Here is a 22,095-nt window from a genome sequence, read left to right as displayed (position 1 = left end):
TGATAGGAAGAAGTTAGCACCTCCAATCTACTAGGGTGGAGCAATGGCAGATTTCTTTTCTGGATGCTAGAGAGGGGAACATTAAAATAGATGTCCTGAAAAATATGTGGTGCTTATTTTTATTAGCACAGGATATTCTCTGTTTTGTGTAAGATATGAACTAAAATACAAATGAGGAAGCAGGGAGGGATCACACTCTCAGATATGTAGAAATGAGAGATGGGGGAAAAGTATTAATTCATCTATATAGCTTATCCCCTAGGACGCTGCAAGCATCTTTCATCTACTTTCCTGGATGAAGGTTCAAAGATAAATAGCTACAACTGGACTTTATTCATATGTTTTCTGATCACTTTCTTAAAAATTGGGATATTGCCTTACCTTGCAGAATCTTAACTGTTTAACACTTGTGCAGGGTTTGGCAGTGCTGAATGTTCTCAGACACTGTGCTACATCCTAAAAACCAGTGCACAGTCTGTTGGAGCATGTCTTTCATCTGAGTTTGCCAAGGAGGTTTGCCAAGGAGGCGTTAAAGGGAAATATATAGTTTGTTTTTTGGGGTGGGTTTTTGGGTTTTTTGTATAAACATACATAGCTTCCAAATTGATTCAGTTCTATCTTAAACACACATGAAGAATGATTTTGTTACTATTTTTATACATTCTTGAGAATTTGCATCATGATTTTTTAAAAGAACCTCAATGGGTTTGTTTCAGTGCTTTAACTTTTTGCCTTCAACTGCTGTGGGAATAAAAATGAATTGACATCTCATTTCTCAGAGATGGCAGAATATCCTGATTTAGGAGGACCCCACAAGGATCGCCACATCCAAATCTTGGCCCTGCACAGGACACCCGGAAGAATCACACCCTATGCCTGAGAGCATTGTCCAAATGCTTCTTGAACTCTCTCAGGCTTGGAACTGTGACCACTTCCCTGGGGAGCCTCTTCCAGTGCCCAAGCATCCTTTGTTGGTTTTGTTTTAATGTGTTCTGATGTCTTTAAACTTCATTAAAGGGACTGGGCTGGAAACAATATCAGTGTCAATCGGCTGCTTTGTGGGATTACTTAAAGACCTACTGCATTCTTGCTTCAGTTTCCATTTACCAAGATTCCTTTTGAAAGTGTTGGTTTCAAAATGAAATTTCAAATGATGATATTTAATTAAAACTAAAAAGTTAATCTTTTCAGCCTGCTGCACTTTGTTCTGTCTGTAGTCACTCTTGCCTCTCTTCAGGGAAAGAGAACACAAATGCTGCTACTTTGAGTAAATAGTTTTCCATGGAGGAGTTGTCAAACTGAGAGTTTTGACTTGAATGTGTTGCAGCTAGGATGTTTTGCACAGCAATGTACTTGCATTTTGCATAGCAATGTGTCTGCCTTATGTTCCTAAATCTGTTCTTCCATGTATTAAAAGGAATATTTATTGTTGACCTTTCTTGGCACCAAACTGAGAAAAGGAAAAGAGTATTTTTAAGTCTGTACAATGGCTTAAAACTTCACTTTCCACAAGCAAAAGTATCCTCAAATTGGGCTTTTCTCAAATGAGATTTTAACATCTTCGGTGGAGAAGCTCTGATATAAAGGTGCAGCAGAACGAAGAATTAAGACTTGGGAAAGGAGTAATTAGCTTCTGGTTTCCAGTGGCACAATGAATTTTGTGCTTTTGGTTTGGGAATACACGAGGGAAGGAAACTTCTTCTGTCATACATTTAAAGTTTTACTGTGGTTTTGATCTTGCCATACAAATTTTTTCAGTGCTGAGTAAGTGTTTGACCACAAAGCATCTCTGTCAGCATGTGCTTCTTGTTGTCAAGATGCTTCTGAAACACAGAAGGTAGGTGGACATACTGGAAAAGTTGTGTCACCACCCTTCTCTGGCAGTCGCTGTGATTGATAGTCTGTTGTGTCTGAATGTGTTGAAGAATGTCAGCCAGGTAGAGGGTAATCTGCAATGCACTGAAAAATTTATAATGGCCATTCAGATGATGGCAGTGATGAAGCCGCAAAGTTACCTTGTGGTAGCAGTCTCTGTGAGAACATCTTCCTGCTTTTTGGATGAAGCTTCCAGACTGCTGAAGGGATACTCTGTACCATTCCTGCTCATATGAACTTGGTGATTAGATAAGGTGAAAGGAAGCAAGAACTTCTATCCTCATCTTAAGGACGTCTGTGTTTGGGGTGTTGTATCATAGACATTTTCACATGACCCTCTTTTGAGTTCACACATGGAATGAATGGATGTTGTTTGATGGAGGTAACACTTCAGTTAAGTTTGTTTGTGCAGTCATCAGCTGTAATACAGTCAATACATAGCATATTACTTCTAAATTTATTTTTGGATAATCTGGCGAACACACAGCCATAGTTCAAAGAGCTAATTGATAATATTGAGTGCTTCTGGTTGAGCCATATCATCTGCTTTGTGTGTGAAACACAACAATATGATCTAGGACACAGCTTGAACAAAGTTTCTTGGTTCTGGGTGAATCTTAGCACTCCATTATATTTTCTGTTTTAGTTTTCCCATTTATACTTCCAGATTGTTCATAGAATATGGGTCAGTATACATGGTCAAAAGTAATGCTATTTTTGTGTTAACCCCCTGAATCAGAAATATCCATACACAAAACTTGTAGTGAAGCAACAAGTGTATAAATATTTCCTTTCTATATTACAGACTATATTATGACTGAATATGTGAAAATTAATTGCCTAGGAGATGAGGAAAATGGGAAAGACTGTAGTAATCACATTCAGCCTTTCTTGAATGATTAAAAATCAAGTTAAATGAATTCTATTTATTAGTTGAGCTTCATCCCTTTTTTCATTTTTCCAAAGGGACTAACCCTTTAAATAAAGTGAAGCCCTGTTGCTTAAGTAGAAAGCAAACACAACTGAAGTGCTTTCAGTATAACAGACAACTATACAGTTAATTTTTCCTGTGGCCACTCCAGTTACATGGCTGTTAACAGTTAAATTATGAATGAGGTATTCTGAAGGAAGCCTGTCCTGACTCGAAGCATCCTCTTTTGTTTGGGTTAGTCACCAGGGTCACAGGAGTCTCATTCCACATGGAGCAGTATGAGATGCAGACAGGTTTTCTTCCAGACTTGAAGAGCATGTGACTGAGTTGTCAGTGTCATTCACAAAACTCAGTTCTTCTGGGTCTTGAATGCAAGGAGTTTACATTCTGGTGCAATGAATGATGAGCATCCTTGTACAGAGTGATGAACAAAGGCGTGTCTGGAATGACTGGGGCTGTGAGGCGCTTGCTTGGGGGTCTCTGAAAACAGAACAGCCTGATGTCTTGTATAATATATGAGGCCACAGGTTAGCCAGTGACATCACCATTCTTGTCATGTTGCTTATCCTGTGTCCTAGACAATGTGGCTTATTGTCTTTTTGTGTTGTGTAATGTCTCCTGCTAACAGGATGGCACAGCTGACCTGTTAAATTGAGCATTAATGATAATGACAATGAAAGCATCCTTTTTTTTGGAAGCATCTTGAAAGATAGTGACTTTTTTGTGTGCAATAAAAAGAATATTGAAAGTGGTCCCAAGTTCATGGTCTTTATGATATAAGCACAGGATTTGTCTTCTTAGCCAAATATTTTTTGCTTTTGTGAGAGTGATTTTTTTGCTTAGGTGCTGATCTCCACATACTTCAGTAATTTGCCAGTATTGGGGAGTAAAACCGAAGGGAAAATTTAGGGAAGACAGTTGTGTTAAATGAAGGCTCCCTCCTACTTCTCTTGTAGAAGGAAAGTCTTTGCTCTCTTTAATATTTTTTTTTCCATTTGCTTTACATCTTATCTGATGCAAAAATGTGTGAAACCTTTCTGAAGTGTTTAACTAATTTTCCGAAGTTATAGCAGGGTCTGTTACCTCAAAGCTTTGTACCTCACCTGTGAGCCTGTTTTCTGATGCTAAAGGAGTAGCTTTAGAGAATAGGCAAAGCCTCAGTGTATGGATGGTTGGAGTTTACTGGGCTTTCCAGCAGTGAAGGAGGGAGCTGTGACTGCAAATCTTCAGAAGATCTGAACAGAATGTGTCACCTTGACGTTTAAGAAAATTACTGCAGTAACTGGGAATCAAAATTAGAGAAACGAGTCAGTGAAGAATCTCAGGTGCCTTTTTAAGAACTTTATTGCTCCCAAGTGTCTAATTCAGGTTTCCCCAGGAGAAAAGTGAGTTTTCAATGTTCAGCAAGATTCCTGTTCTTTTAAATGCAGGCCTGTGTTTTTAAAGGGGAGGGTATGTGTGACTCTGGTGCTGAAAGACTGAAAATTTCAGTAAGTCTGGAGTAAGTCTGCTTAGGTATTTGGTTAGAAAATTCAACCCCAAATGAGCAGAAGCAAGTAAGGACTGGGAGTGGGTTGAGACATTGTTCTGCCAAGGAAGAATCAGTTGTCATTACAGCAGTGATGCACTGCCACGCTGACTCTTGCTTTGTTTTTGTTGCTTCTGTTGCACACTTAAGTAGTTAAGTAGGAGTTAAGTAGGAGAAACCTCAGCTAGTGGGTGTATGCATTACACTGGTGGTCTCTTTTGATGGCAGTGGCTGTCAGTCTGGCACTGTGTATTACTTAACAAAGTGTCCTTAAAATACCTATTATGTACAGTTTCATTACAGTCTTTTATACTTCTTGTAGTGAGTGAGAAGGACAGGAAGGTGCAAATGTATGTGTGGTTAGTACTGGGAGAGCCACAATTAGAGCTAGCCATTCGCTCATTTCTTGGGGCTGTGAAAGAAAATTGAACATTGTTGTTACAGAGAAAATATGTTCAGGTTATCCTTGTATTGCAAAGACATCTCCTGCTGCTTGTTTTGTCTTACCAAGATTTGATAGCTGCTTGGCAGAAGTCTTGGCATTGCTTGGCACTAGCAATTCTCTGCTCATCAACTTGAAAAAAAATGACTGCTGAAACTCAGAAATGCACAGTTTCGAGCTGCACTGTTTTCATCGTTATCAAGTCAATACAGTTTGATTTTTCTTGCTTCTTTCTTTCCAGAGATTTGGGGAAAAACTAGAAAAGCCTTCATGAAGTCTAGTATCTTTCTTTCAATTCTCATTAATCAAATACAGTCTTCAGTAGTAAAAACATGATGTGCGACCCACTATGCTAAATTTACACCCTGCAATTTTCAAACATTAGTTGCCACTAAATTGGCAGAGTGACTGGAACCAAATATACCTGCTTTGCAATTATATCTGCTGGGTTGGTATTTTTGGAAATAGCCAACCAGGCCAACAATAATCAAAATTAAAATTAACCCTTATGGCAGCATGCTGAAACTGCTGTTCATTACTGTGTTGAGCAAGGTGCTGAAGAACCTCTGTTCTGGCCAGCCTCAGGTGCCACTGCAGCAACGATAATGTTTACTTTCCAAGAAGCTTGAAGAAAAGATTGGCAAATTTATGAGCTTAGCGGCACCCTAAGTTCTAGTTTGGATTTTTTGTGGAAACAAATGTATCCTGCCTTGGAACCAAGTAGTATGCACTTTGAGAATCAAAAATTTATTACTGAGTATGTAGAATCCATGTCTTTTGTCTATGCATTTTGAGTTCTCTGGCTTACTGAGATATTAATATTGTTGTTTTGTTGAAAACTTTCATGAGGTTCCTGAGATCTTGTGTGTTTCTTCTGACCCCAGTCTGTGCAGCTCTGTAGGTGATTCCCCAGCTCATGGGTTTGCTCTGCAGCCCTCACAGTGTTTGCCAGTTTGGCATGATCTGTCTGGATATGTCTTCACCCCAGCTTCTACAGAATGTACACTTTGTGGCATACATAAATATGATGGGTGCCAGGAGGAATGTGGACCTTTCAGTTTGTTTAGCCAGGAAAATGATGTGTGGAGTTATAGCAGTGGGTTCTAGAGATCTCCTGAGTTTTGATTTGGCTCAGTGCAGAATACCTGATGCAAAAATTGTTGGATGAAGCCTTAAAAGGCAAGAATGGTTTTGTAGTTAACCAGAAATGCATTCATTTTTGTTAGCTGAGTTGTCCCCTGGATTGACTCATCTGAATGAAACACATCCAAGTTTGGAAGCTTCAAGAGGGCTCAAGTGAGACACCCAAAATATTTGGATTAGGGGCTGAAATACATGATCTTTCTTAACTAGACCATACTGGGAAGCTTTTTTCTGAGACTTTTTGTCTCATGGGTACCTTGAGTAGGGTAGATAGGATATTTTTTTCTTCTGAGACCAGGATAGGTATCTAAAAAGCAGGTACCACTATTTTTTCTTTTTCTTTTGAGAAACTTTGCGGAGGATTTTAGGAAATGCAGGAAACAGAACTGTCAGTAAGCAAAAAGTGGGAAAAAGGAGAAAGTTATTACACTACACACACCAAATCTTGGTCTTTTTGTTTTGTGGCCCTTTACAGAGTCACTTGTCTACAATTGGATTCACTGCCCCCGGGGAAAGTTCATTTTTCTCATGCTCTCGCAAAAAGCTTTTCTGCTTTTTGCTAAATCTTCCTCTGTCTATCTTCATTCCAGTATTCTTCACTCTTTGCTGCACTGTTAAATACAGCAACTGTTGAAAAAGCCAAACTCCAAGATTATCTATGTTGCATTCAACCCCCTGATTTTACTGCTAGCTCAAAAGCAGTTTGAGTTATGTGGTATGTGGAACGGTATCTTGCTGTGGCGGTATTTGCTGGAAAGAATCGGTCACCAGTGCCTTGCAGGAAGATTGCCCGATGCTCCCCATGTTAATGTCCTGTTGTGTGGAGGCGCTCTCTACATTCCTCTACAGGGAAATAACATCATTGCTCTTGGCTATGGCTTCTGGTACAGTAAGTGAAAGACATAAGGTGAAACTAAACTCCAGTGAAAAGAGTGAGACCCTCACTTCAATATAATCCCTGCCATATATCTGCCTAACAGCACGTTTCCTATTGACAAAATGCAAATGACATTTATTTTTCTGGTTTTGATTTGCTTACAGAAAGCTTCAGCAGTCTAATCCATGCAGCAAACACCAAGTAACTTTATCTTCCTGATAAATTTTTCTTATTGCTGTGTAAAGCACATCAAAGAGCTCAGTTGGAATGGGAGAAAATAATTCTTTAAGTGGTCGTAAAAGCTGTTATTTCTCACTTGAAATTATTATTTTCTAGGTCTCTGGAAGTGATGATAGAAAATTTCCAACCTCAAATAAATAACCATTACTTGTATACATCTGTCATTCCTGAGCCCCATCTTCTGCCCCCACTTACTCTCTCTGAGGCTTACCTAGTGGTGGACATGTGACCGGAGGTAGAGGAAAAGGGGCAAATACACAGTCTTTTATAAAAAGAAACCTCTCAACTCTAAAGTAATGGCAAAATCTCTTCAAGTGGTCCTGGAGCATGACATTTGAAGAGGCTTGTCTCCTGTGGTCAAATTAGACTGGTATGTTAGCAGGGGTCTCCAAAATACTGTGAGAGTGGTGAGAGCTCCTGGACAGTCTGAAGGGTGTTGCTGTGGCTGCCCCATGGCTTGCCATGGTTTCATATATATAATAGGGTAGATTAAAATCAGCTGATTATAACCCAGCTTGAAATTAAGGCTCTGTTTGGGCTTGTTTTGTTAAAATTGTTTTTTTCTAACAGGGTCCAGTTCTGCATTCTGCAGCTGGTGAGCAATGAGTTGCCTTTCTTCTTAAAGATTCAGGGATGTTCTAAGTTCACTTTGCATCAATTTTTGTCACCCAGTACACATGGTCTTCATGTATGCCTTCTTTTCAGTCTCACTCTTACCTCTTTGTTGGATTTGCATGTATATGAAGAGGTTATCATCTGTTTCCAGGTGATGCTTCTGTTTAGGAATACTATCCCGTCTTCACTGTCTGTGTGCTATCACTACTACCTATCACAGTCTTTCCCTTTTCTTAAACTATTGCCTTTCCTTGACTCTGATTGTCTTCTGGTAGTTCTTCTAATTTTAACTGTTGATTCAGTGTATTTAGAAAAATATTCTTGTCCCTCTTCCAGATTTTTTTAGGAGCCTCAGGAGAGAGGTTTCTGGTCTCCTTGTTTTCTTTTCATAGGGAAAGACTTCAAAGCAGCAGCTGAGTTGCCTTCCTAGGGTAGGGAAGTCTGCAGATCTGTCTCTTGTCTAGATTAAAATCATGATTATCTGTCATCAATCTCCTCACACTTGGAAATTAGCTCAGTGTTGTTGAGTGAAGGGTTATGAGTTTTTTCTTTATTGTTAAGGACAGTGTTGATGTTTTGTTTTGTTACTCTGTCCTGCATCCTGGCCTTTATTGGGCTTGGTTCCTCTCTGGAGCCTCACATGCATCTGTCTCTTCCAGGCTCTTTTTGAGGTGTGACCTTTTCATGCATTGTCGGAGCCCAAGTTCTCCTCTCATGACCAGTAGCACAGCTTATTTTCCCCTCCTGATGTGTTGTCACGTTCTAAATGCGAACTCTGCAGAGGGGAAGGTCCCTCTGCCGTTCTCTATCATCAGGAAGATAATCATTACCACAACTTCATCTTGGTTTGCCTTCTCCACCATTATTCCACAGTGAGTTTGCTTTCAGAGCCCTGCACTTTGTGTCTCTAGCACACCTTTGAAATTGTCAGTGACCAGTGCTGAGGGATACACTTGGAACAGGCACTGGGTGTGCAGCTGCAGTGAGAGAGAGCTGCAGGTTGTGCCCTGCATGGGAGAAATGCTGGCAGACCCAGACAAGGAAGGCACTGTGACCTGGTGCGGACCCTTTGCACAGCAGAGGGCACAGGGACCTGTGGCACTGGCCAGGTGACCAGGCACTGGGATGCAGCAGAAGCCAAGGACTCGGTAGGAAGACCCCAGACTATTGGCAGCACAGACTGAGGGTATGAAAGCATGGGAATTCCTTTGTTCAGGCTCCCTCTCCAGAGGCACCAGCTCTAGCTGGTTTTGTGTTATGGACCACGATTAAATTGCTTAAAGGAACCAGAGATTTGAGACTGCACTATGGGAAACCAGGGTTAATGCAGTAAGGAGACCTTGTTTGACAGTGTGAGTTTGGGCTGTGCAGAGTCAAGTGCACCCACTGGGTCACTGAGCCACCCACTGTGTAGGGGTTTCAGTCCCAGCAGTGACAGTGTCTGGTAGTAGGAGTGTGACTGCCAGAGTGACTCCTGGGTAGTCGGACAGGAAAGTTCCCATGACACCAGTAAGATGTCAGTGTGGGAAACCAGCCTTCACCATTTACACGTTTGCTGGGACACAGAGTGACATGTTTGGTTCTGACAGGCAGCTTTCCTTACTGGAGAAGAACACTGATATACAGCTAGCAAGAAGAAATTAGTACTCTTGAAAACTTTGCTGCTTAAAGAAGCAATTGTGGCATAGTTGTTAAAGACAAGCAACTTTGTAAGACTAAGTGGTGTCTATTGCAGTTGAAAATGGCAGAGGTATTTGCTTTAGGTTGCCTGACTTAGCCTGAGAAAAGGCTGCAGTCCTTGTTGTGTTCTTAATTTGGAGGGGACATGCATGTTCCTTTCTCTTTTGTGATGGCATAAGCTCCTGAAACTTTGTGGTGGGTTGATTCAAGCAGCACTGAGAACTACAGGCTCTAAGTTAACTTATTTTTAAAGCTTGCTGCTCACCTGTGGTGGAGGAAGAGGAAGACAGGAATTTATGTTGAGGGTTAAAGAAAGATGGGGCTATCTGCTCTGATTTAAATCAGCTTGAACTGTTGAGGATATGCACCTTTAGCTAATCAGCTATGTACAGAAAGCAGCATAGAAAAGTTTGACATGGTGTTTCTGCCCCTGACCAGCGATACCATTCCATCATTGCATGGACTTGGACTCTATGGTCTCTCTGTAGGTGCAGAGGTTGTCATTTTGTATGGTTGGATTTTTTCTTTCCTTTCTGACTGAAACTTTCTTTTGCCTACTAGTCAGCGATATCAGTTTGTTTGTTTTTCCTGTAACATGTAGCTCTTGCTTAAACTGCATTCACTTGCAAACGTTGATTCTATGTCTGATCCATGTGGTGAGACATAAGACTACAGAAATATTAAACATTGTTAAAAGTGCTGAGTGACTACTCACTGAAGAAGAGGCAAGAGGGTACTTCATTAGCATCCTGTTGAAGCACTTATTCTCCTTCTGTGTTTTTGTACTGCTGCATATTTGGGCATTGTTGTTTTTGTATGCTGGGATGTAAAAGAGGGGGGAGTGTGTCTGGTATCAGCTACCAATTCCAAAGGACTTCAGTGGGTTTTATGCCTGTAAGTTAGAGCATATTTTAACCACTGCCATAGTAAATGCTCCTAGAGCAACTGACATTATTGAGATTTTTTTTTCCTCCAGAGAATTAACACTTTTACAGCCTCACAGTTCTGCCAGTCCTTGTGATTACTTCTCATTGGAGCAGTGCTTTAAGTGATTGTCATGTGACACAACAGAACAGCTTGAAGTACCACTTGCCCTTGGGGAAATAACCTAATAGTGAATTCAGTTCTTTTCTCCAAACAGAACACCTGTGGGTTTTTCTTACATCATGTGTAAGGTCTAGATAAATTTGCCCAGCTGGTAAGGCTGAACATCCCAGAACTGCACAGGTAACTATCTTCTCTGAAGATCCTGAAATGCAGATAATTCAATACATGTTTTTAAGCAAGAAAATGTGGTTAACAGCAGCCTTTTATGATCTCGTGCATCTGTACACCGCAAAAAAGTCCTTGCAGAAACAAGTCTCAAAGGACAATTATAAGCTTTTGATCTTTGAAAGCTAATGTTCTGATTCTGATTAGGAAACATAAACTTAGTTGTGGTAGGCAGGTTTTTTATTGGCATAGAATATCATGTGAGAAAATTTAAACCTAGCCCCTCCCAATTATTAGAAAAACAATAGAATACCCAGAGTGCTTCTTGTTAAATGGAAGGGTTTATTTCATCACTTCTGTTGCTCTTCTGTTACTCCTTTAAATTTGATGTTGAATGAATCAGACTCAGTCTTGCTGCTATCACATTTCAGGCATGATCTCAGTATTTTCTGGGCAGAATGCAGAGCTTTGCCTGATTTTTGGGAAATTGGAATTGTGTGATGGATCACATGAGCTTATTATCTCCTTGTTTATCCCTGCTCCCCATTTAATTTCTCATAGGTATATCTGTTTGATACAAGAACTGATGCCGAGTAATTACAAGTGTATTGTTAAATGAAAGACAGGAATAATGAAATCTAAATTCTGTCCTAAGATCTGTTGTAGGTTTTTTGCATAACTGTGTATAAATCCTTTAGTCTTTTGTTTTTGTGAAGACAAAAATAATGTTTTCCTCAGGGTGATGTTAGAGCAACATGCCATAGAATCGTAGAACATGCTGAGTTGGAAGGGACACATCAGGATCATCAAGTTCAACTCCTGGCCCAGCACAGAGCACCCCAAGAATCCCACCCTGTGCCTGAGAGCATTGTCCAAACACTTCTTGAGCTCTGTCAGGTTTGGTGCTGTGCCACTTCCCTGGGGAGCCTGTTCCAGTGCCCAGCCACCTCTGGGTGAAAAATCTTTTTCTAATATCCAGCCTAAACCTGCTCTAGCACTGCTTCAGGCCATTCCCTTGGGTCCTGGCACTGTGCACCAGAGAGAAGAGACCTGTACCTGCCTCTCCTCTTCCCTCCATGAGAAAATTGCAGACTGCAATGAGTCTCCCCTCAGTCTCCTCCATGCTGAACAGACCAAGTGACCTCAGCTGCTCCTCACGTAGCTTCCCCTCAAGGCCTTCACCATCATCATGCCCCTCCTTTGGACACTCTAATAGCTTCAGGTCATTTTTATATTGTGGCACCCAAAACTGGCCCCAGCACTCGAGGTGAGGCTGTCCCAGTGCAGAGCAGAGAGGACAATCCCCTCCCTTGCCCGGCTGTGCCTGATGTCCCCAGGACAGGGTTGGCCCTCCTGGCTGCCAGGACACTGCAGACTCAGATCCAGCTTCTCACAGACCAGGACCCCCAGGGGCCTTTCCACAGCACTGCTCTACAGCCTCTCATTGCCCAGTCTGTACACAAAACCAGGGTTGCCCTGTCCCAGGTGCAGAATCCGGCACTTGCCCTTGTTAGACTTCACACAGGTGGTGTCCTTCAAAGGTATTAAAAATAAAATGTTTTTATCTTTGCCGCTTCTTTAAGGAAGCGGTGTGGATAGCTCTAGCTTGGATAAGAGCAGCTTAAAATCTCCATTTTACCTTCTTACTGGAGAATACTTGTCTTTTGAGGTACACCCAGTTCAGTATTCTAAAGTATTCCTTCCTCACTTATTTCTGCTTCCTTTTTCTATTTAAATGTGTACTAGTTTGGAGCTGTGTTCACTCTGTGCTGTTAATGGCCCACAGCCTGTTTCCCTTCCACCACGCTGAGTGTGCCAAGAGCCTGCAGACCTGGGGGATGTATTTTTGGTGTGTACTCAAGCAGCTGCACTGCTGCTGAGACAAGCAAATGGGGAAGCTTTAGTGAAATGCCCAGTCCCCCAAATATAGAATCCAGTCATGAAGGGTGCAGGAGTAAAGTAAGCGTGTTCACCTTGGCTCACTTCCTGCATGTGTTGTTGCAGGGAAAAAGCAAATGGTTGTTTAATAAGGAATGGTTTAGAAGATTATATTTAATTAAGATGCTTCCATGGCTAAGTGCTGAAATGCAGCCACCTACTACAGGGAATGTGTCAGTTGCTTCAACTAATGCTGTAAGATATTTAAAAGAAGATACTGTGTTCTACGCATATTGTGTTATTTGTGGTGGGGACCGTGATGGGTTAATTGATCTCCAGTTCAGCAAGTCAGATTTTGCAGTAAGGAATGAATGGCTGAATGATGGGCATTGGATAGTAGTCAGTGTTCCTCGCCACAGTAGTTTTTCTGTCTAAATTAAAACAATCTATCTATTTTAGTGCTCTGAGAGGGATGGTTTTCCCATTGTCTTTGAACTGCCTCAGTAATATTTAGCATTTAATTTGAAGTTACCATAGGAGTTTCTGATCTTTTGGCTAGGACTCATCCATTTTAAATCTCGAAAATACCAGATACCAAATATACCACATCTCATGGAAAACTGAAGGAGGCAAAGTTGAATCTGATCAATGAGGAGTTCCTTGAGTAATCACTAATTACCTGTTGCTTCAATGAAGAAACATTTTTAGCACTTGTATTGCAGTGGGACTGTCAATCTGCCTTTACAAATAACCTTCATAACTTCTAACATAGCATAAGCACTGTAATGATCAGGCAGTTTAAATGAGGATAGGGGAGTATAGGGATTAAAACTATTCAAGGGGATTTAACTTGTCAGATAATTAGTGGCAGGTGTCCTTTACTTGTGGCGGATGGCTTAGGTGTTGTCTGAGGTTTCACTGCAGAGCAAGAGAGGACTTGTCTTACTCTTTGCGTCCCAATGCCAGCCTCAATGTGCACAGGCATGCTTTTCTTCTGTTCTGGCAAGGATCTTTGCAGCAGTGCATAGGAAAGCAGATTAAACTGAAGACTGGCATTTTTGCTGATTTACATGATACACTTATGAACATTGAGCTGCAAACAACTTTTTGGGTAATCCTAAAGGTGTTTATTTGAGAGATGGAAAGTAAACTTCACACTCATTGATGTATTTTCCTTACCTTTTTGGTGCTATTAATGAGCAATCTTTTTATACCCTATGTGCTTGAATTCAGTATGCATGCCTTCCTCTTCAAAAGTAGTGCCTTGTTTTCATTTTAACAAGGGGTGAAGTGTAATAAAGAGATTGAGCATGTTTGTCCCACAGTCTCTCTGGGTGACTGCGTGAGTCCTGACTTTCTCCCATAAGCACAAATTGTCTCTGCCTCTGTTTCAGTGCAGTGAGCATTAATCCAAGTCTGCCTTAATGCCACTGGTGTTACCTTGCTGACAACATACTTCTATTGCCAGGGAAGCTTGTGCATGCACTTGTTTAACTGAAATTTACAGGCAAAGCACTTTCTTCGTGCTCAGCTTTTGAATTCCTCCTCTGAGTGCATCACCTGCATTAGTAGATCTCTGTAAAGTAGACATGGAGTGAGTCACATGCTTCATGTCAACATAAAGAGGTATGAAAAGAAACATCTGTCCTGTGGGGCTAAATTCACAGAAGCAAGTGGACCTGGATGTAAGCATTTGGAAGTGGTTTTGTGTTCTCGGAGGGATCAAATCTTGTAATAACCTACCAGTCACTTGACAGTGCTTATTTGCAGTCTTTTAAGATGACAGAGGAAGATCAAATAATGTTTGTTCAGGTCTGCTAATATTGCTGGCTTTTCCTTTTTGTGACGTATTTTGCTGGTGATCAGATATTGGCAGGTATTGAAGATATGTCTTTTGGATGCCATCTTGCTGCAAGTTCCAGTTACTGACTTGCTGTATTATCTCTCAATTTATTTTCATAACATGTTGCAGATACCAGTAGAGTTAAAACAGATTTCTGACGTGCTGAAATCAAACCTGGTGTGGATTTATACCTAGGAGGGTTTTAAGCAGAAATTAAAAATGAGTATGGAGTATAATGTGTGCATGGTGTGACAGGAAAGTATCATCAGTAACCCTCAGCCTCACAGCTACATACCATCCTGATCAAAATAATTCTCTTCACATATGTAAAGCTTTAAGCAGCAATCCATTGAATGTATCTTGTGAAGATCCCATGAGTCCCACAAAAGACATACCAAAGCTTTGGTGGTGAAGAGTTCATGCTTCATCCTTGGTGATAGATCCCTTTTGCCATGAGGCTGACATTACTGGCATTGTTCATGAGGGCAGTGAACACGTAAGTGTCCTGTATTTCTTCCTCAAAACCTCCTTGGCCAAGCTGATTGCCTGCTCTTACTGATACAGAGCTGTGTGATCAGTCATGGTCTGTTCTGTAATGTGCACAGTTCTCTGGAGTGCTTTCAGGTAAAGGTGGTTTTGTGAAGGATATCATTGACTTGCTTTCTTAACACAGTGTGACGTGCTTGCTCAGTAGGACTTGTCCTTTCATTTATTTTTCCCTGATTCTTTTTTGGGGAACATTAAATATTTAGATACCAACATTTTTGCAAGTGGCTGCTAAAACAGATTGATTTTCCTTACTCAGTCCCCTTCAGAGTGAAACATGAGTCCATTTTTTTATATTCAGCCCAGATGGTATGCTGCTTAAAGTGAGCAATGTGTTGCAGTGAAAATGGACTACTTTCCCCTTCTTTCCTTCCTCCTTTACTTAACTGAACACATCCGTGTAGCTCCTGTTTGGGTTGAATTCAAAATTGATCAAAGAGGCTGCAGGGTAAATATGTCAACTTCAGAATGCCAGCTCTGCCAGATTGAAGGAGTTTCTGCCCCTGCCAACAGGCAGTGCAACAAGTTGGCTACACAAAACCTGACATCTTTATGGATCTTGTTAGAAAAATGGACATGATGATGTGGTTTGGTCCTTTCTATGTGTGTTCTGTGTCTGTGACACTGCTTCTCCTTGTGCATGTGCAGTCCTGCATTGGGCTGTGTGCTGAGTGGGCAGGAGCATCACATTCCTGAGGGCTGGGAGCTGAGGACTGCACTGAGGATTTCTTTGAGGATTTTTTTTTTTTTTTTAATCCATTAAGGGAAGCCTTGCAAAGTGTGAGAGAAGCAGAAGGAGTAATACCATTTAAAACAGTTCCACATGTGCCATTGTTTTGATAGTTTTTTATCCACCAATGGATTTTTTGGGCATGGAGTAATGCACAAAACAAGTTTCTAGATGCATTGGCTGTGGCTCTCAAATTGCTCTCTGTAACATGCAACTCTCTCCTAGGGGCTGATGAGGGTCATGTTTTAAGAGAAGTATTGGTTGCTTTGAAACTGGATCAAGTCAGAGTTCTCATGTTCCCATTCCGCAGCAAAGTTTGGGTAGGGCTGTCTGCAAGTATCTTCATCTGCCACTACCTTTTGTTTGTTCAGTGACAGGGTTAGTAATACATCCTTGCTTTAAAAGAATATTGAGGATGAGGTTGTTTTATGACAAAGGAAATCCTGTAAACAACTTACTGGATAACAAAATTGGATACCTGTTCCTGGAATGTTGCTTCAGTCTAATAGGGTCGAAGTATGGCATTTATTTAAAGGAGTTGTTTAAAGGAACAAGGACTTCATAATGCTTTTTTAGGGAAATTGGTTTTTGTTTGTGCTTTTTGCTTTTTGAAACTCTAAAAATTTCTAAAATTAGTTAGCTTGGTTGAAATTTTTTCATTAAAAGAGTGTGGAGATCATGGCCGAAACTTTTCAGCAGGATAACAGCAGTAGAGCTGACAGGAGCTGACATTTGGTTATTCTGCACAGAAGGTGTTAGAGTGCTTGAGATGCATCCAGTTATGTTTTCTGTTGGGAACACCGGGATGCTTCATGGAGCAGAGGCAGTTCTGTAGCTGGGACAGGTGGCTGTGAGACCTACTGTTGGTTCTTAGCTAGCAACTTGCCCAAGTCATGAAGAAATCTCACTTAAATATTCACAGAAGGACTTCTTATTTTAAATAGGTGCTGCTTCCATGTGGAAGGGGAGCAGGTTGGATGAGAGATACATGAGGTTAGATAAGAAGGTAGTGAAGAACAATGGAGAGAGATGCCATGAGGTTGGCACCTTTTTGATGTTGCTGCCTAAATGTACTGCCTTAGTTGCTTAGGTTCTGAGAGAGCAAAAGCCTTGGTAATTTCTAGTTCTGTTGTCAAGCTTGAATAAACTCTGTTTTATATCAGAGATTTATTCTTAGCCAGGACATTTCTGTTTTGTAACATCCAAGAAATTGTAAATTCTAATGAAAGTTATGAAAATTACCAGGAAAGTCTCCCAGTAGTACCATACTGACCTGAAACTGCTTTTAAGGGTGACTGTGGAGAAGGGAGTTAGATTCTACTGTTGAAGCTCTTACATGCCTTGTAACTAGCTTGGGTATGTTGACTGAACTTCTGCATTGCAAAGAATACTGATGTATCTCTTTCCTATCTTGATCTGACAATGGCATCCTGTAATTTTGTATTACTGTGGTAGATTTTCTTCAGTTGCAGGCAGAGGTTGTGTTCGTGCACTGGGAGTGGTTTGCTAATAAAAGGTTGTGTAAATGCTGAGAGCTTCACCCTAGAGCTCTTTGAGTGTGGTGATTTTCATTTGGTCATTACTTAGCAGGTACATGTCAGTGATACAAAGACTGAGCTCAGTGTGTTCAATTACTGTTGCAAGGGGCAAAAACCACCAAAAACAACATCAAACTCCTTGCTGGTTGAACACAGAAGTGCAGAACTCAGCTAACAGGGATGCTGTAAGGCTGCACTAGCTGGGGGTGCTGATTGACAGCACGGGATCTGTTCAGTGTTTCATGGCAGGAGTAGCCAAGGACAAACTGTTGCCATTGCTGATTTAAAGTCAGGGGTTCGGGCACGAGGCAAAGTTGGGTGTAGCATTTCCCCAGGAGCTGCTGGGAGCAGTGCCTGGCTGGGCTGGAGATCCGTCTGTTCCAGTGTACTGCAGGCTGCAACAGTGTAGAGAGCGAACCTGCTGTTTCTCCATGGGAAGAGCAGTGATCCAGGGAATGAAACTGAGGTTTGGATGACACTGCTAAAGATGTCCAATTGCCAGCTGCATGTCTGGACATGCTTTTTGGTGGCTGTCAGTCTCTTTCTTTAAGGTGCTACATACAGCATGAGAGTTACAGGTGGCTCTGGAGACCTTATTTCCACCTTTTTTTTCTGAACTACATTGTCTTTTAACAGCTCAGGGCAAACTTCCATTCAGGCATCTGCTATGTGCTGGCAGATTCTTGAAACATCCCCAGGAAAGTCAGCCATTTGCAAGAAGTAACATTTGAAAGGAAATACGTTGTTTGAGACAGACATAGGCTTAAAGAGACTGCCTCCCTGAAGCGTTCCTCTGGTATCTTTTGAAATAATGATGTGAAACTTTGCAGTTTTGCCTGTGTCATGGATGGAGCGTTGTGATACATTGTGGGGGAGGGTGGGAACAATCTACATTTGGCTGATTCAGAAGTTTCTGAAAAGCCTCATGCACTAATCATGCTATAAAGCTTATTATTTTGGTAGATGTGTTCTCCAAAGATGCCTGTACAAAGCAGATTCCTCCCTGGGGCTTCAGGAATGAGCTCGGCTAAAGGTCTTACCTGAAACTTCTTATGCCGGCAGTTGTGATCTGCTCTGTGCCCTGTGCAGCACTGAAGAATGGGGCACTCACCACGTTATGTTCATAATAGTTTTCTTTGCCCTTGGTGTTCAGGCCTTCCTGGAAGAGGAAGGAGTTGGACTCCAAGAGCAACAGGAAGCAAGATGGTGTAGGGATGGGCAGTGGAGGGAACCAACTACAGCTCTGCCATTCCTCCAGAGTTCCAAAAATAATGTGGCTATCCTCAAAATAGATAAATGACAGGTAAGTGGTTAAGTTTAGTGTCAGCTCAGTTTGTTTTTCCTGGTTCTGAACCATGAAGGTATGCAGGTTGGCAAGGGGGATGTGTTTTTATGACATCCTTACCTGGGAAGGTTTGTATTTCTACGGTTTTTACCTACTCAAGTGTATGATGCCTGGGACTAGTCTGGAATATGACAGGAAGACAAGGGGAAGGATATTATTTTTCTCTCTCTCTGGCTTGTCTTGCAGCTTCCCACAGCTCTGTGACAGGTCATGCCATTTTGATGCTTATTTAAGCCACTGAGTGTTATTATCCTTCCTTCACTGAAGTTTGTTCATGTTTCTGTGATATCTGCATTCCAAAAAAAAAATGCACAAAGTGAGGAAAATGGTAGATTTGAATGGCTGACTCTTGACAGCAGATCTCTAGGTTTCTTTCTCTCACTGTTCTCTTGATCTCCAGTATCTTGCTACTGTGCCCCCTCCACCTAGCAGACTCAGTGTGCCAGCTGCCTTACTAGCCTGTGGACAAGTGTGTGCCAGGGGACTGTATTGACAGCAAGAAGCTCCATTTTAACTTCGATCAGAAGCACTATATTTGAAACTCAACTGAAAATCTACTATGAATTAGTCAGTGTGTTACCTTGTGCATAGCCCTTTGCTGATAACTGCAACAACAAAATATTCTGCAAGCTAAGTAGTAATCTGACAAAAGCATGGGAGGATAGAGCTGAGTTCATGTAGCCTCGTTTTTTTAATTCTGTTTAGACTGACCCTGTGAAGAAGAGAGAATTTTTTTAAACAAACATTGCTTTGACCAGCATAGAGGGTGCATGTGTGTTCCTAGAAAGAAAATAGCAAGAGGAAATCTGCAAAATAGTGTGTGAGAATGGAGAACAGATAAAATGAGAATTTAAGAAAAAGAAAGTGCTACCAAGTAGCAGGCGCAGGATACTGGTAGGATAATGACAAAATAACCAGGATTGGGGTCCATTTGTATCTTCATTCAACCACTGATAAACAGCTTGCTCAGTGACAGCATTTGCAGCCTTTGTTAAATCCTCAATGAATTTACCTCTCTCTCATTTGCCGCAGACAGCCAACTGTTGCCTGGAAATAACTTCACGAATGAATGCAACATTCCTGGAAACTTCATGTGCAGTAATGGACGCTGTATCCCAGGGGCCTGGCAGTGTGATGGGCTGCCAGACTGCTTTGATGACAGTGATGAGAAGGAATGCCGTAAGTGACCATTGCTGTGACCTTACCATGCTTTTTTTTTGTCACAGGGCTTGGCTAACTAGTGCTACTGCTGTGTTCTGTGTTAGAGAAGGAACAAAGCTGCTGCCACTTTCCTCATTTAGATCTTGTTGGAAAAAAAACCATGCAGGCTTTAATCTTTCAGGTCTTTCATGTTCTTCAGTGTCCAGTTTTAATACAGCACTTGGGGAGGTACCTGAACTGATGGCTAAATTGAGATGGACTTGACTTACAATTCTTCCATGATGCTCTGTGACTTTTAGGGATCCTGCATGTACTGCTTCAGCACACTGGTGTAGCGCTGTAAGTTGACCTTCACTACCATCAAAGCCAGTTCCTTCTATTTCAAAATTGTTGAGTGTACCCTGTGATTTTTGTTCTCTCCAATCAAAATGTAATTCTTAACTCTATGAACTTTAACAATAACTTTCTAAAAATAGGCTAAATTAATTTGCTAATAAGTGTTTTTAAGTTTTAATCCTTCCTAAAGAAATTCTAGTTCTAGAGAGCTAAAAAAGTCTGATCTGGTTCTTGTCTGTGATTTCATCTTTTTCTTAGCATTAAGTAAGATTTAGTTGATGTTACTCAGCCACAACGTGAAACTTTCTAGCCTACATGTGTTAACCAGACAGCAAAATTATGCTGTAGAATAATGCTGTGATTTGAAATCCATTTGAGAGTGAAAAAAAAATCAAATTTCATGTGATTTTAGAGCAACTGAGAAATTTCTGAGACATTACTGGTTTTCATGTAGCAAATGTAGTTTCTCTATGTGTCCCCTTTACAGAGGTTTTGGTTACACTTAAACTGAATTTATAAGAAGCTTACCTTTCCCAGGACATTTCCAAGACATCATTAGCTTTGCTGATAGAGCAGAAGGAAAAAAGAATAGCTTCTTTCAAATTACCTGACTAGAAATACTTGAGTTGTTAAGTGCTCGTGCTTCTTAAAACTTAATTCCTCCCCTTTAACCCCAGTAATCCATCCCTTTTAAATAATGGGGCTTTAATACCAGTGCAGTGTAAATCTCCATACATAGTTTTGCTTTAAGCCAGTGAGCTTTGCTCACTTTCTAAAGAATTAAAAATATCTGTATGAAGTATCTAATGCTTTGCAGTCTTTGTAGTGCATCAGACTTGTATTGTAACATTGAAGACAGGTTAATTTAATTTTTTTTCACACTTAAATGTTAACATTAAAGGATAGGCCTGTTGCAAGGATTGATCAGTGTCATGCATATCTGTTTAAACTCTAGCAGAAGCTATATCAGTGAGAGCTTTGGCAAGAATAAAAATACCTAAAGTTCAACCTGTACCTTTCAGGGAGATGTTCCTGATAACAACAGCTGTGTGACTCAGGTTCCTCATTATTTGGCGCGTGAAGAGACTGCTGGCATGACTTTTGGTGTGCTGCTTTTACTTTTTAATACAAGCTGAATCACAGTACATCTTTGTATTTATGGGATGCACACCAGGAGTTTTTATGTCTCTAAGAATGTTGTCGTTGTCGGCCTTACATAATTTTTTTCATTTGATACAATTACATGATGTTTATGAAGGTTTTCTTAATGAAAGCTGGACTGGGTATTTACTCAGGAATCAGTAAAAAGAAAATATGCTTTGTGACTCTCTGTTCAAAAATTTCCTTACCAAAATCAGTTGGGTCTGGTGAATTGCAGACAGTAATAAACATAGTAACTGACAATAAAATATAAATAGCTGTAAAATGGCAGTTCATAAAAGCTGTTCTTGTCACCACAGACTCAAATAAACCTCAGTGATGTAGGCTATGCTGCAGCTATGAATTTTAAGTTGCTGCAGAACTGTCCTTCCTGGGTTTTTTTCAAATACTTTTATCCAGCTTGATTGGCTGACAGTTTCCTGGATGAGCATCCTTTTGATCCTGCACAAATTGATGGAGATAATTAGACTGTTCTTTCCTCTTGCTATACATCTATCTGCTATTGGATCACCCTCACAAATGTAAAACTAGCATACAAAAGAGACTTGCAGGCATGTGAATCGATGTGAATCCTATGCTGGCCTGCTGTTAACAGGTCAGATAAGCCAAAACAGAATAGAGCTAATGCTCATTTGAATCTCCACATTTGTAGTGTTTCCAACCAGTCTTTTATATTATGAAGTAATCAGAAATTGGATGGGCTTATACCAAAGCCCAAATCTGGTGTTAGATTTGTTCCTAGCTCAGAGGTAAGGCATAGAAAAGCAGCCTTATAGATACAATTTTTTTCATCATTTTAGTCTACAGTTTGTTACTTTCCTTCCATTGGAACAGGGCTCTACTTCCTAAAACTTACAGCGAAATTAGAGTTCTTTGTTTTCTGCTGTTATTTTGGTTTGCAGTAGCTGAGCTGTTGATGGTGAGCACAAAGCCATAGGAGTTGCATTAGCAGCATGAGATGGCTGAGTTCCCAGTGTGTTACTCCTCACAGCTGTACTTTAAGCTGCTTTGTCT

The 22,095-nt window shown here is 40.8% G+C and overlaps 1 protein-coding gene across 11 annotated transcripts in view; it reads left to right on the top strand.

The window, feature by feature from the left end:
* The window catches only part of LDLRAD3 (low density lipoprotein receptor class A domain containing 3), a 203,096-nt gene that overhangs the window by 116,020 nt on the left and 64,981 nt on the right, over window positions 1-22,095 (top strand). For 9 of the 11 annotated variants that reach the window (XM_068193760.1, XM_068193761.1, XM_068193756.1 and 6 more), the window contains one exon: window positions 19,456-19,602. In XM_068193760.1, coding sequence (XP_068049861.1) covers window positions 19,515-19,602 — 88 coding nt within the window. In that variant the 5' untranslated portion in view covers window positions 19,456-19,514. Of the gene's footprint in view, window positions 1-1,678; window positions 1,838-19,455; window positions 19,603-22,095 lie in introns of those variants that run through there. The other 2 variants (XM_068193763.1, XM_068193764.1) reach the window with 2 other exon arrangements.

This window comes from Anomalospiza imberbis, chromosome 6 (assembly GCF_031753505.1).
Source record: "Anomalospiza imberbis isolate Cuckoo-Finch-1a 21T00152 chromosome 6, ASM3175350v1, whole genome shotgun sequence".
In the NCBI taxonomy this organism is placed as follows: domain Eukaryota; kingdom Metazoa; phylum Chordata; class Aves; order Passeriformes; family Viduidae; genus Anomalospiza; species Anomalospiza imberbis.
The sequence above is the reverse complement of the archived record's forward strand: the minus strand, read 5'-3'. Positions and strand labels throughout refer to the sequence as shown.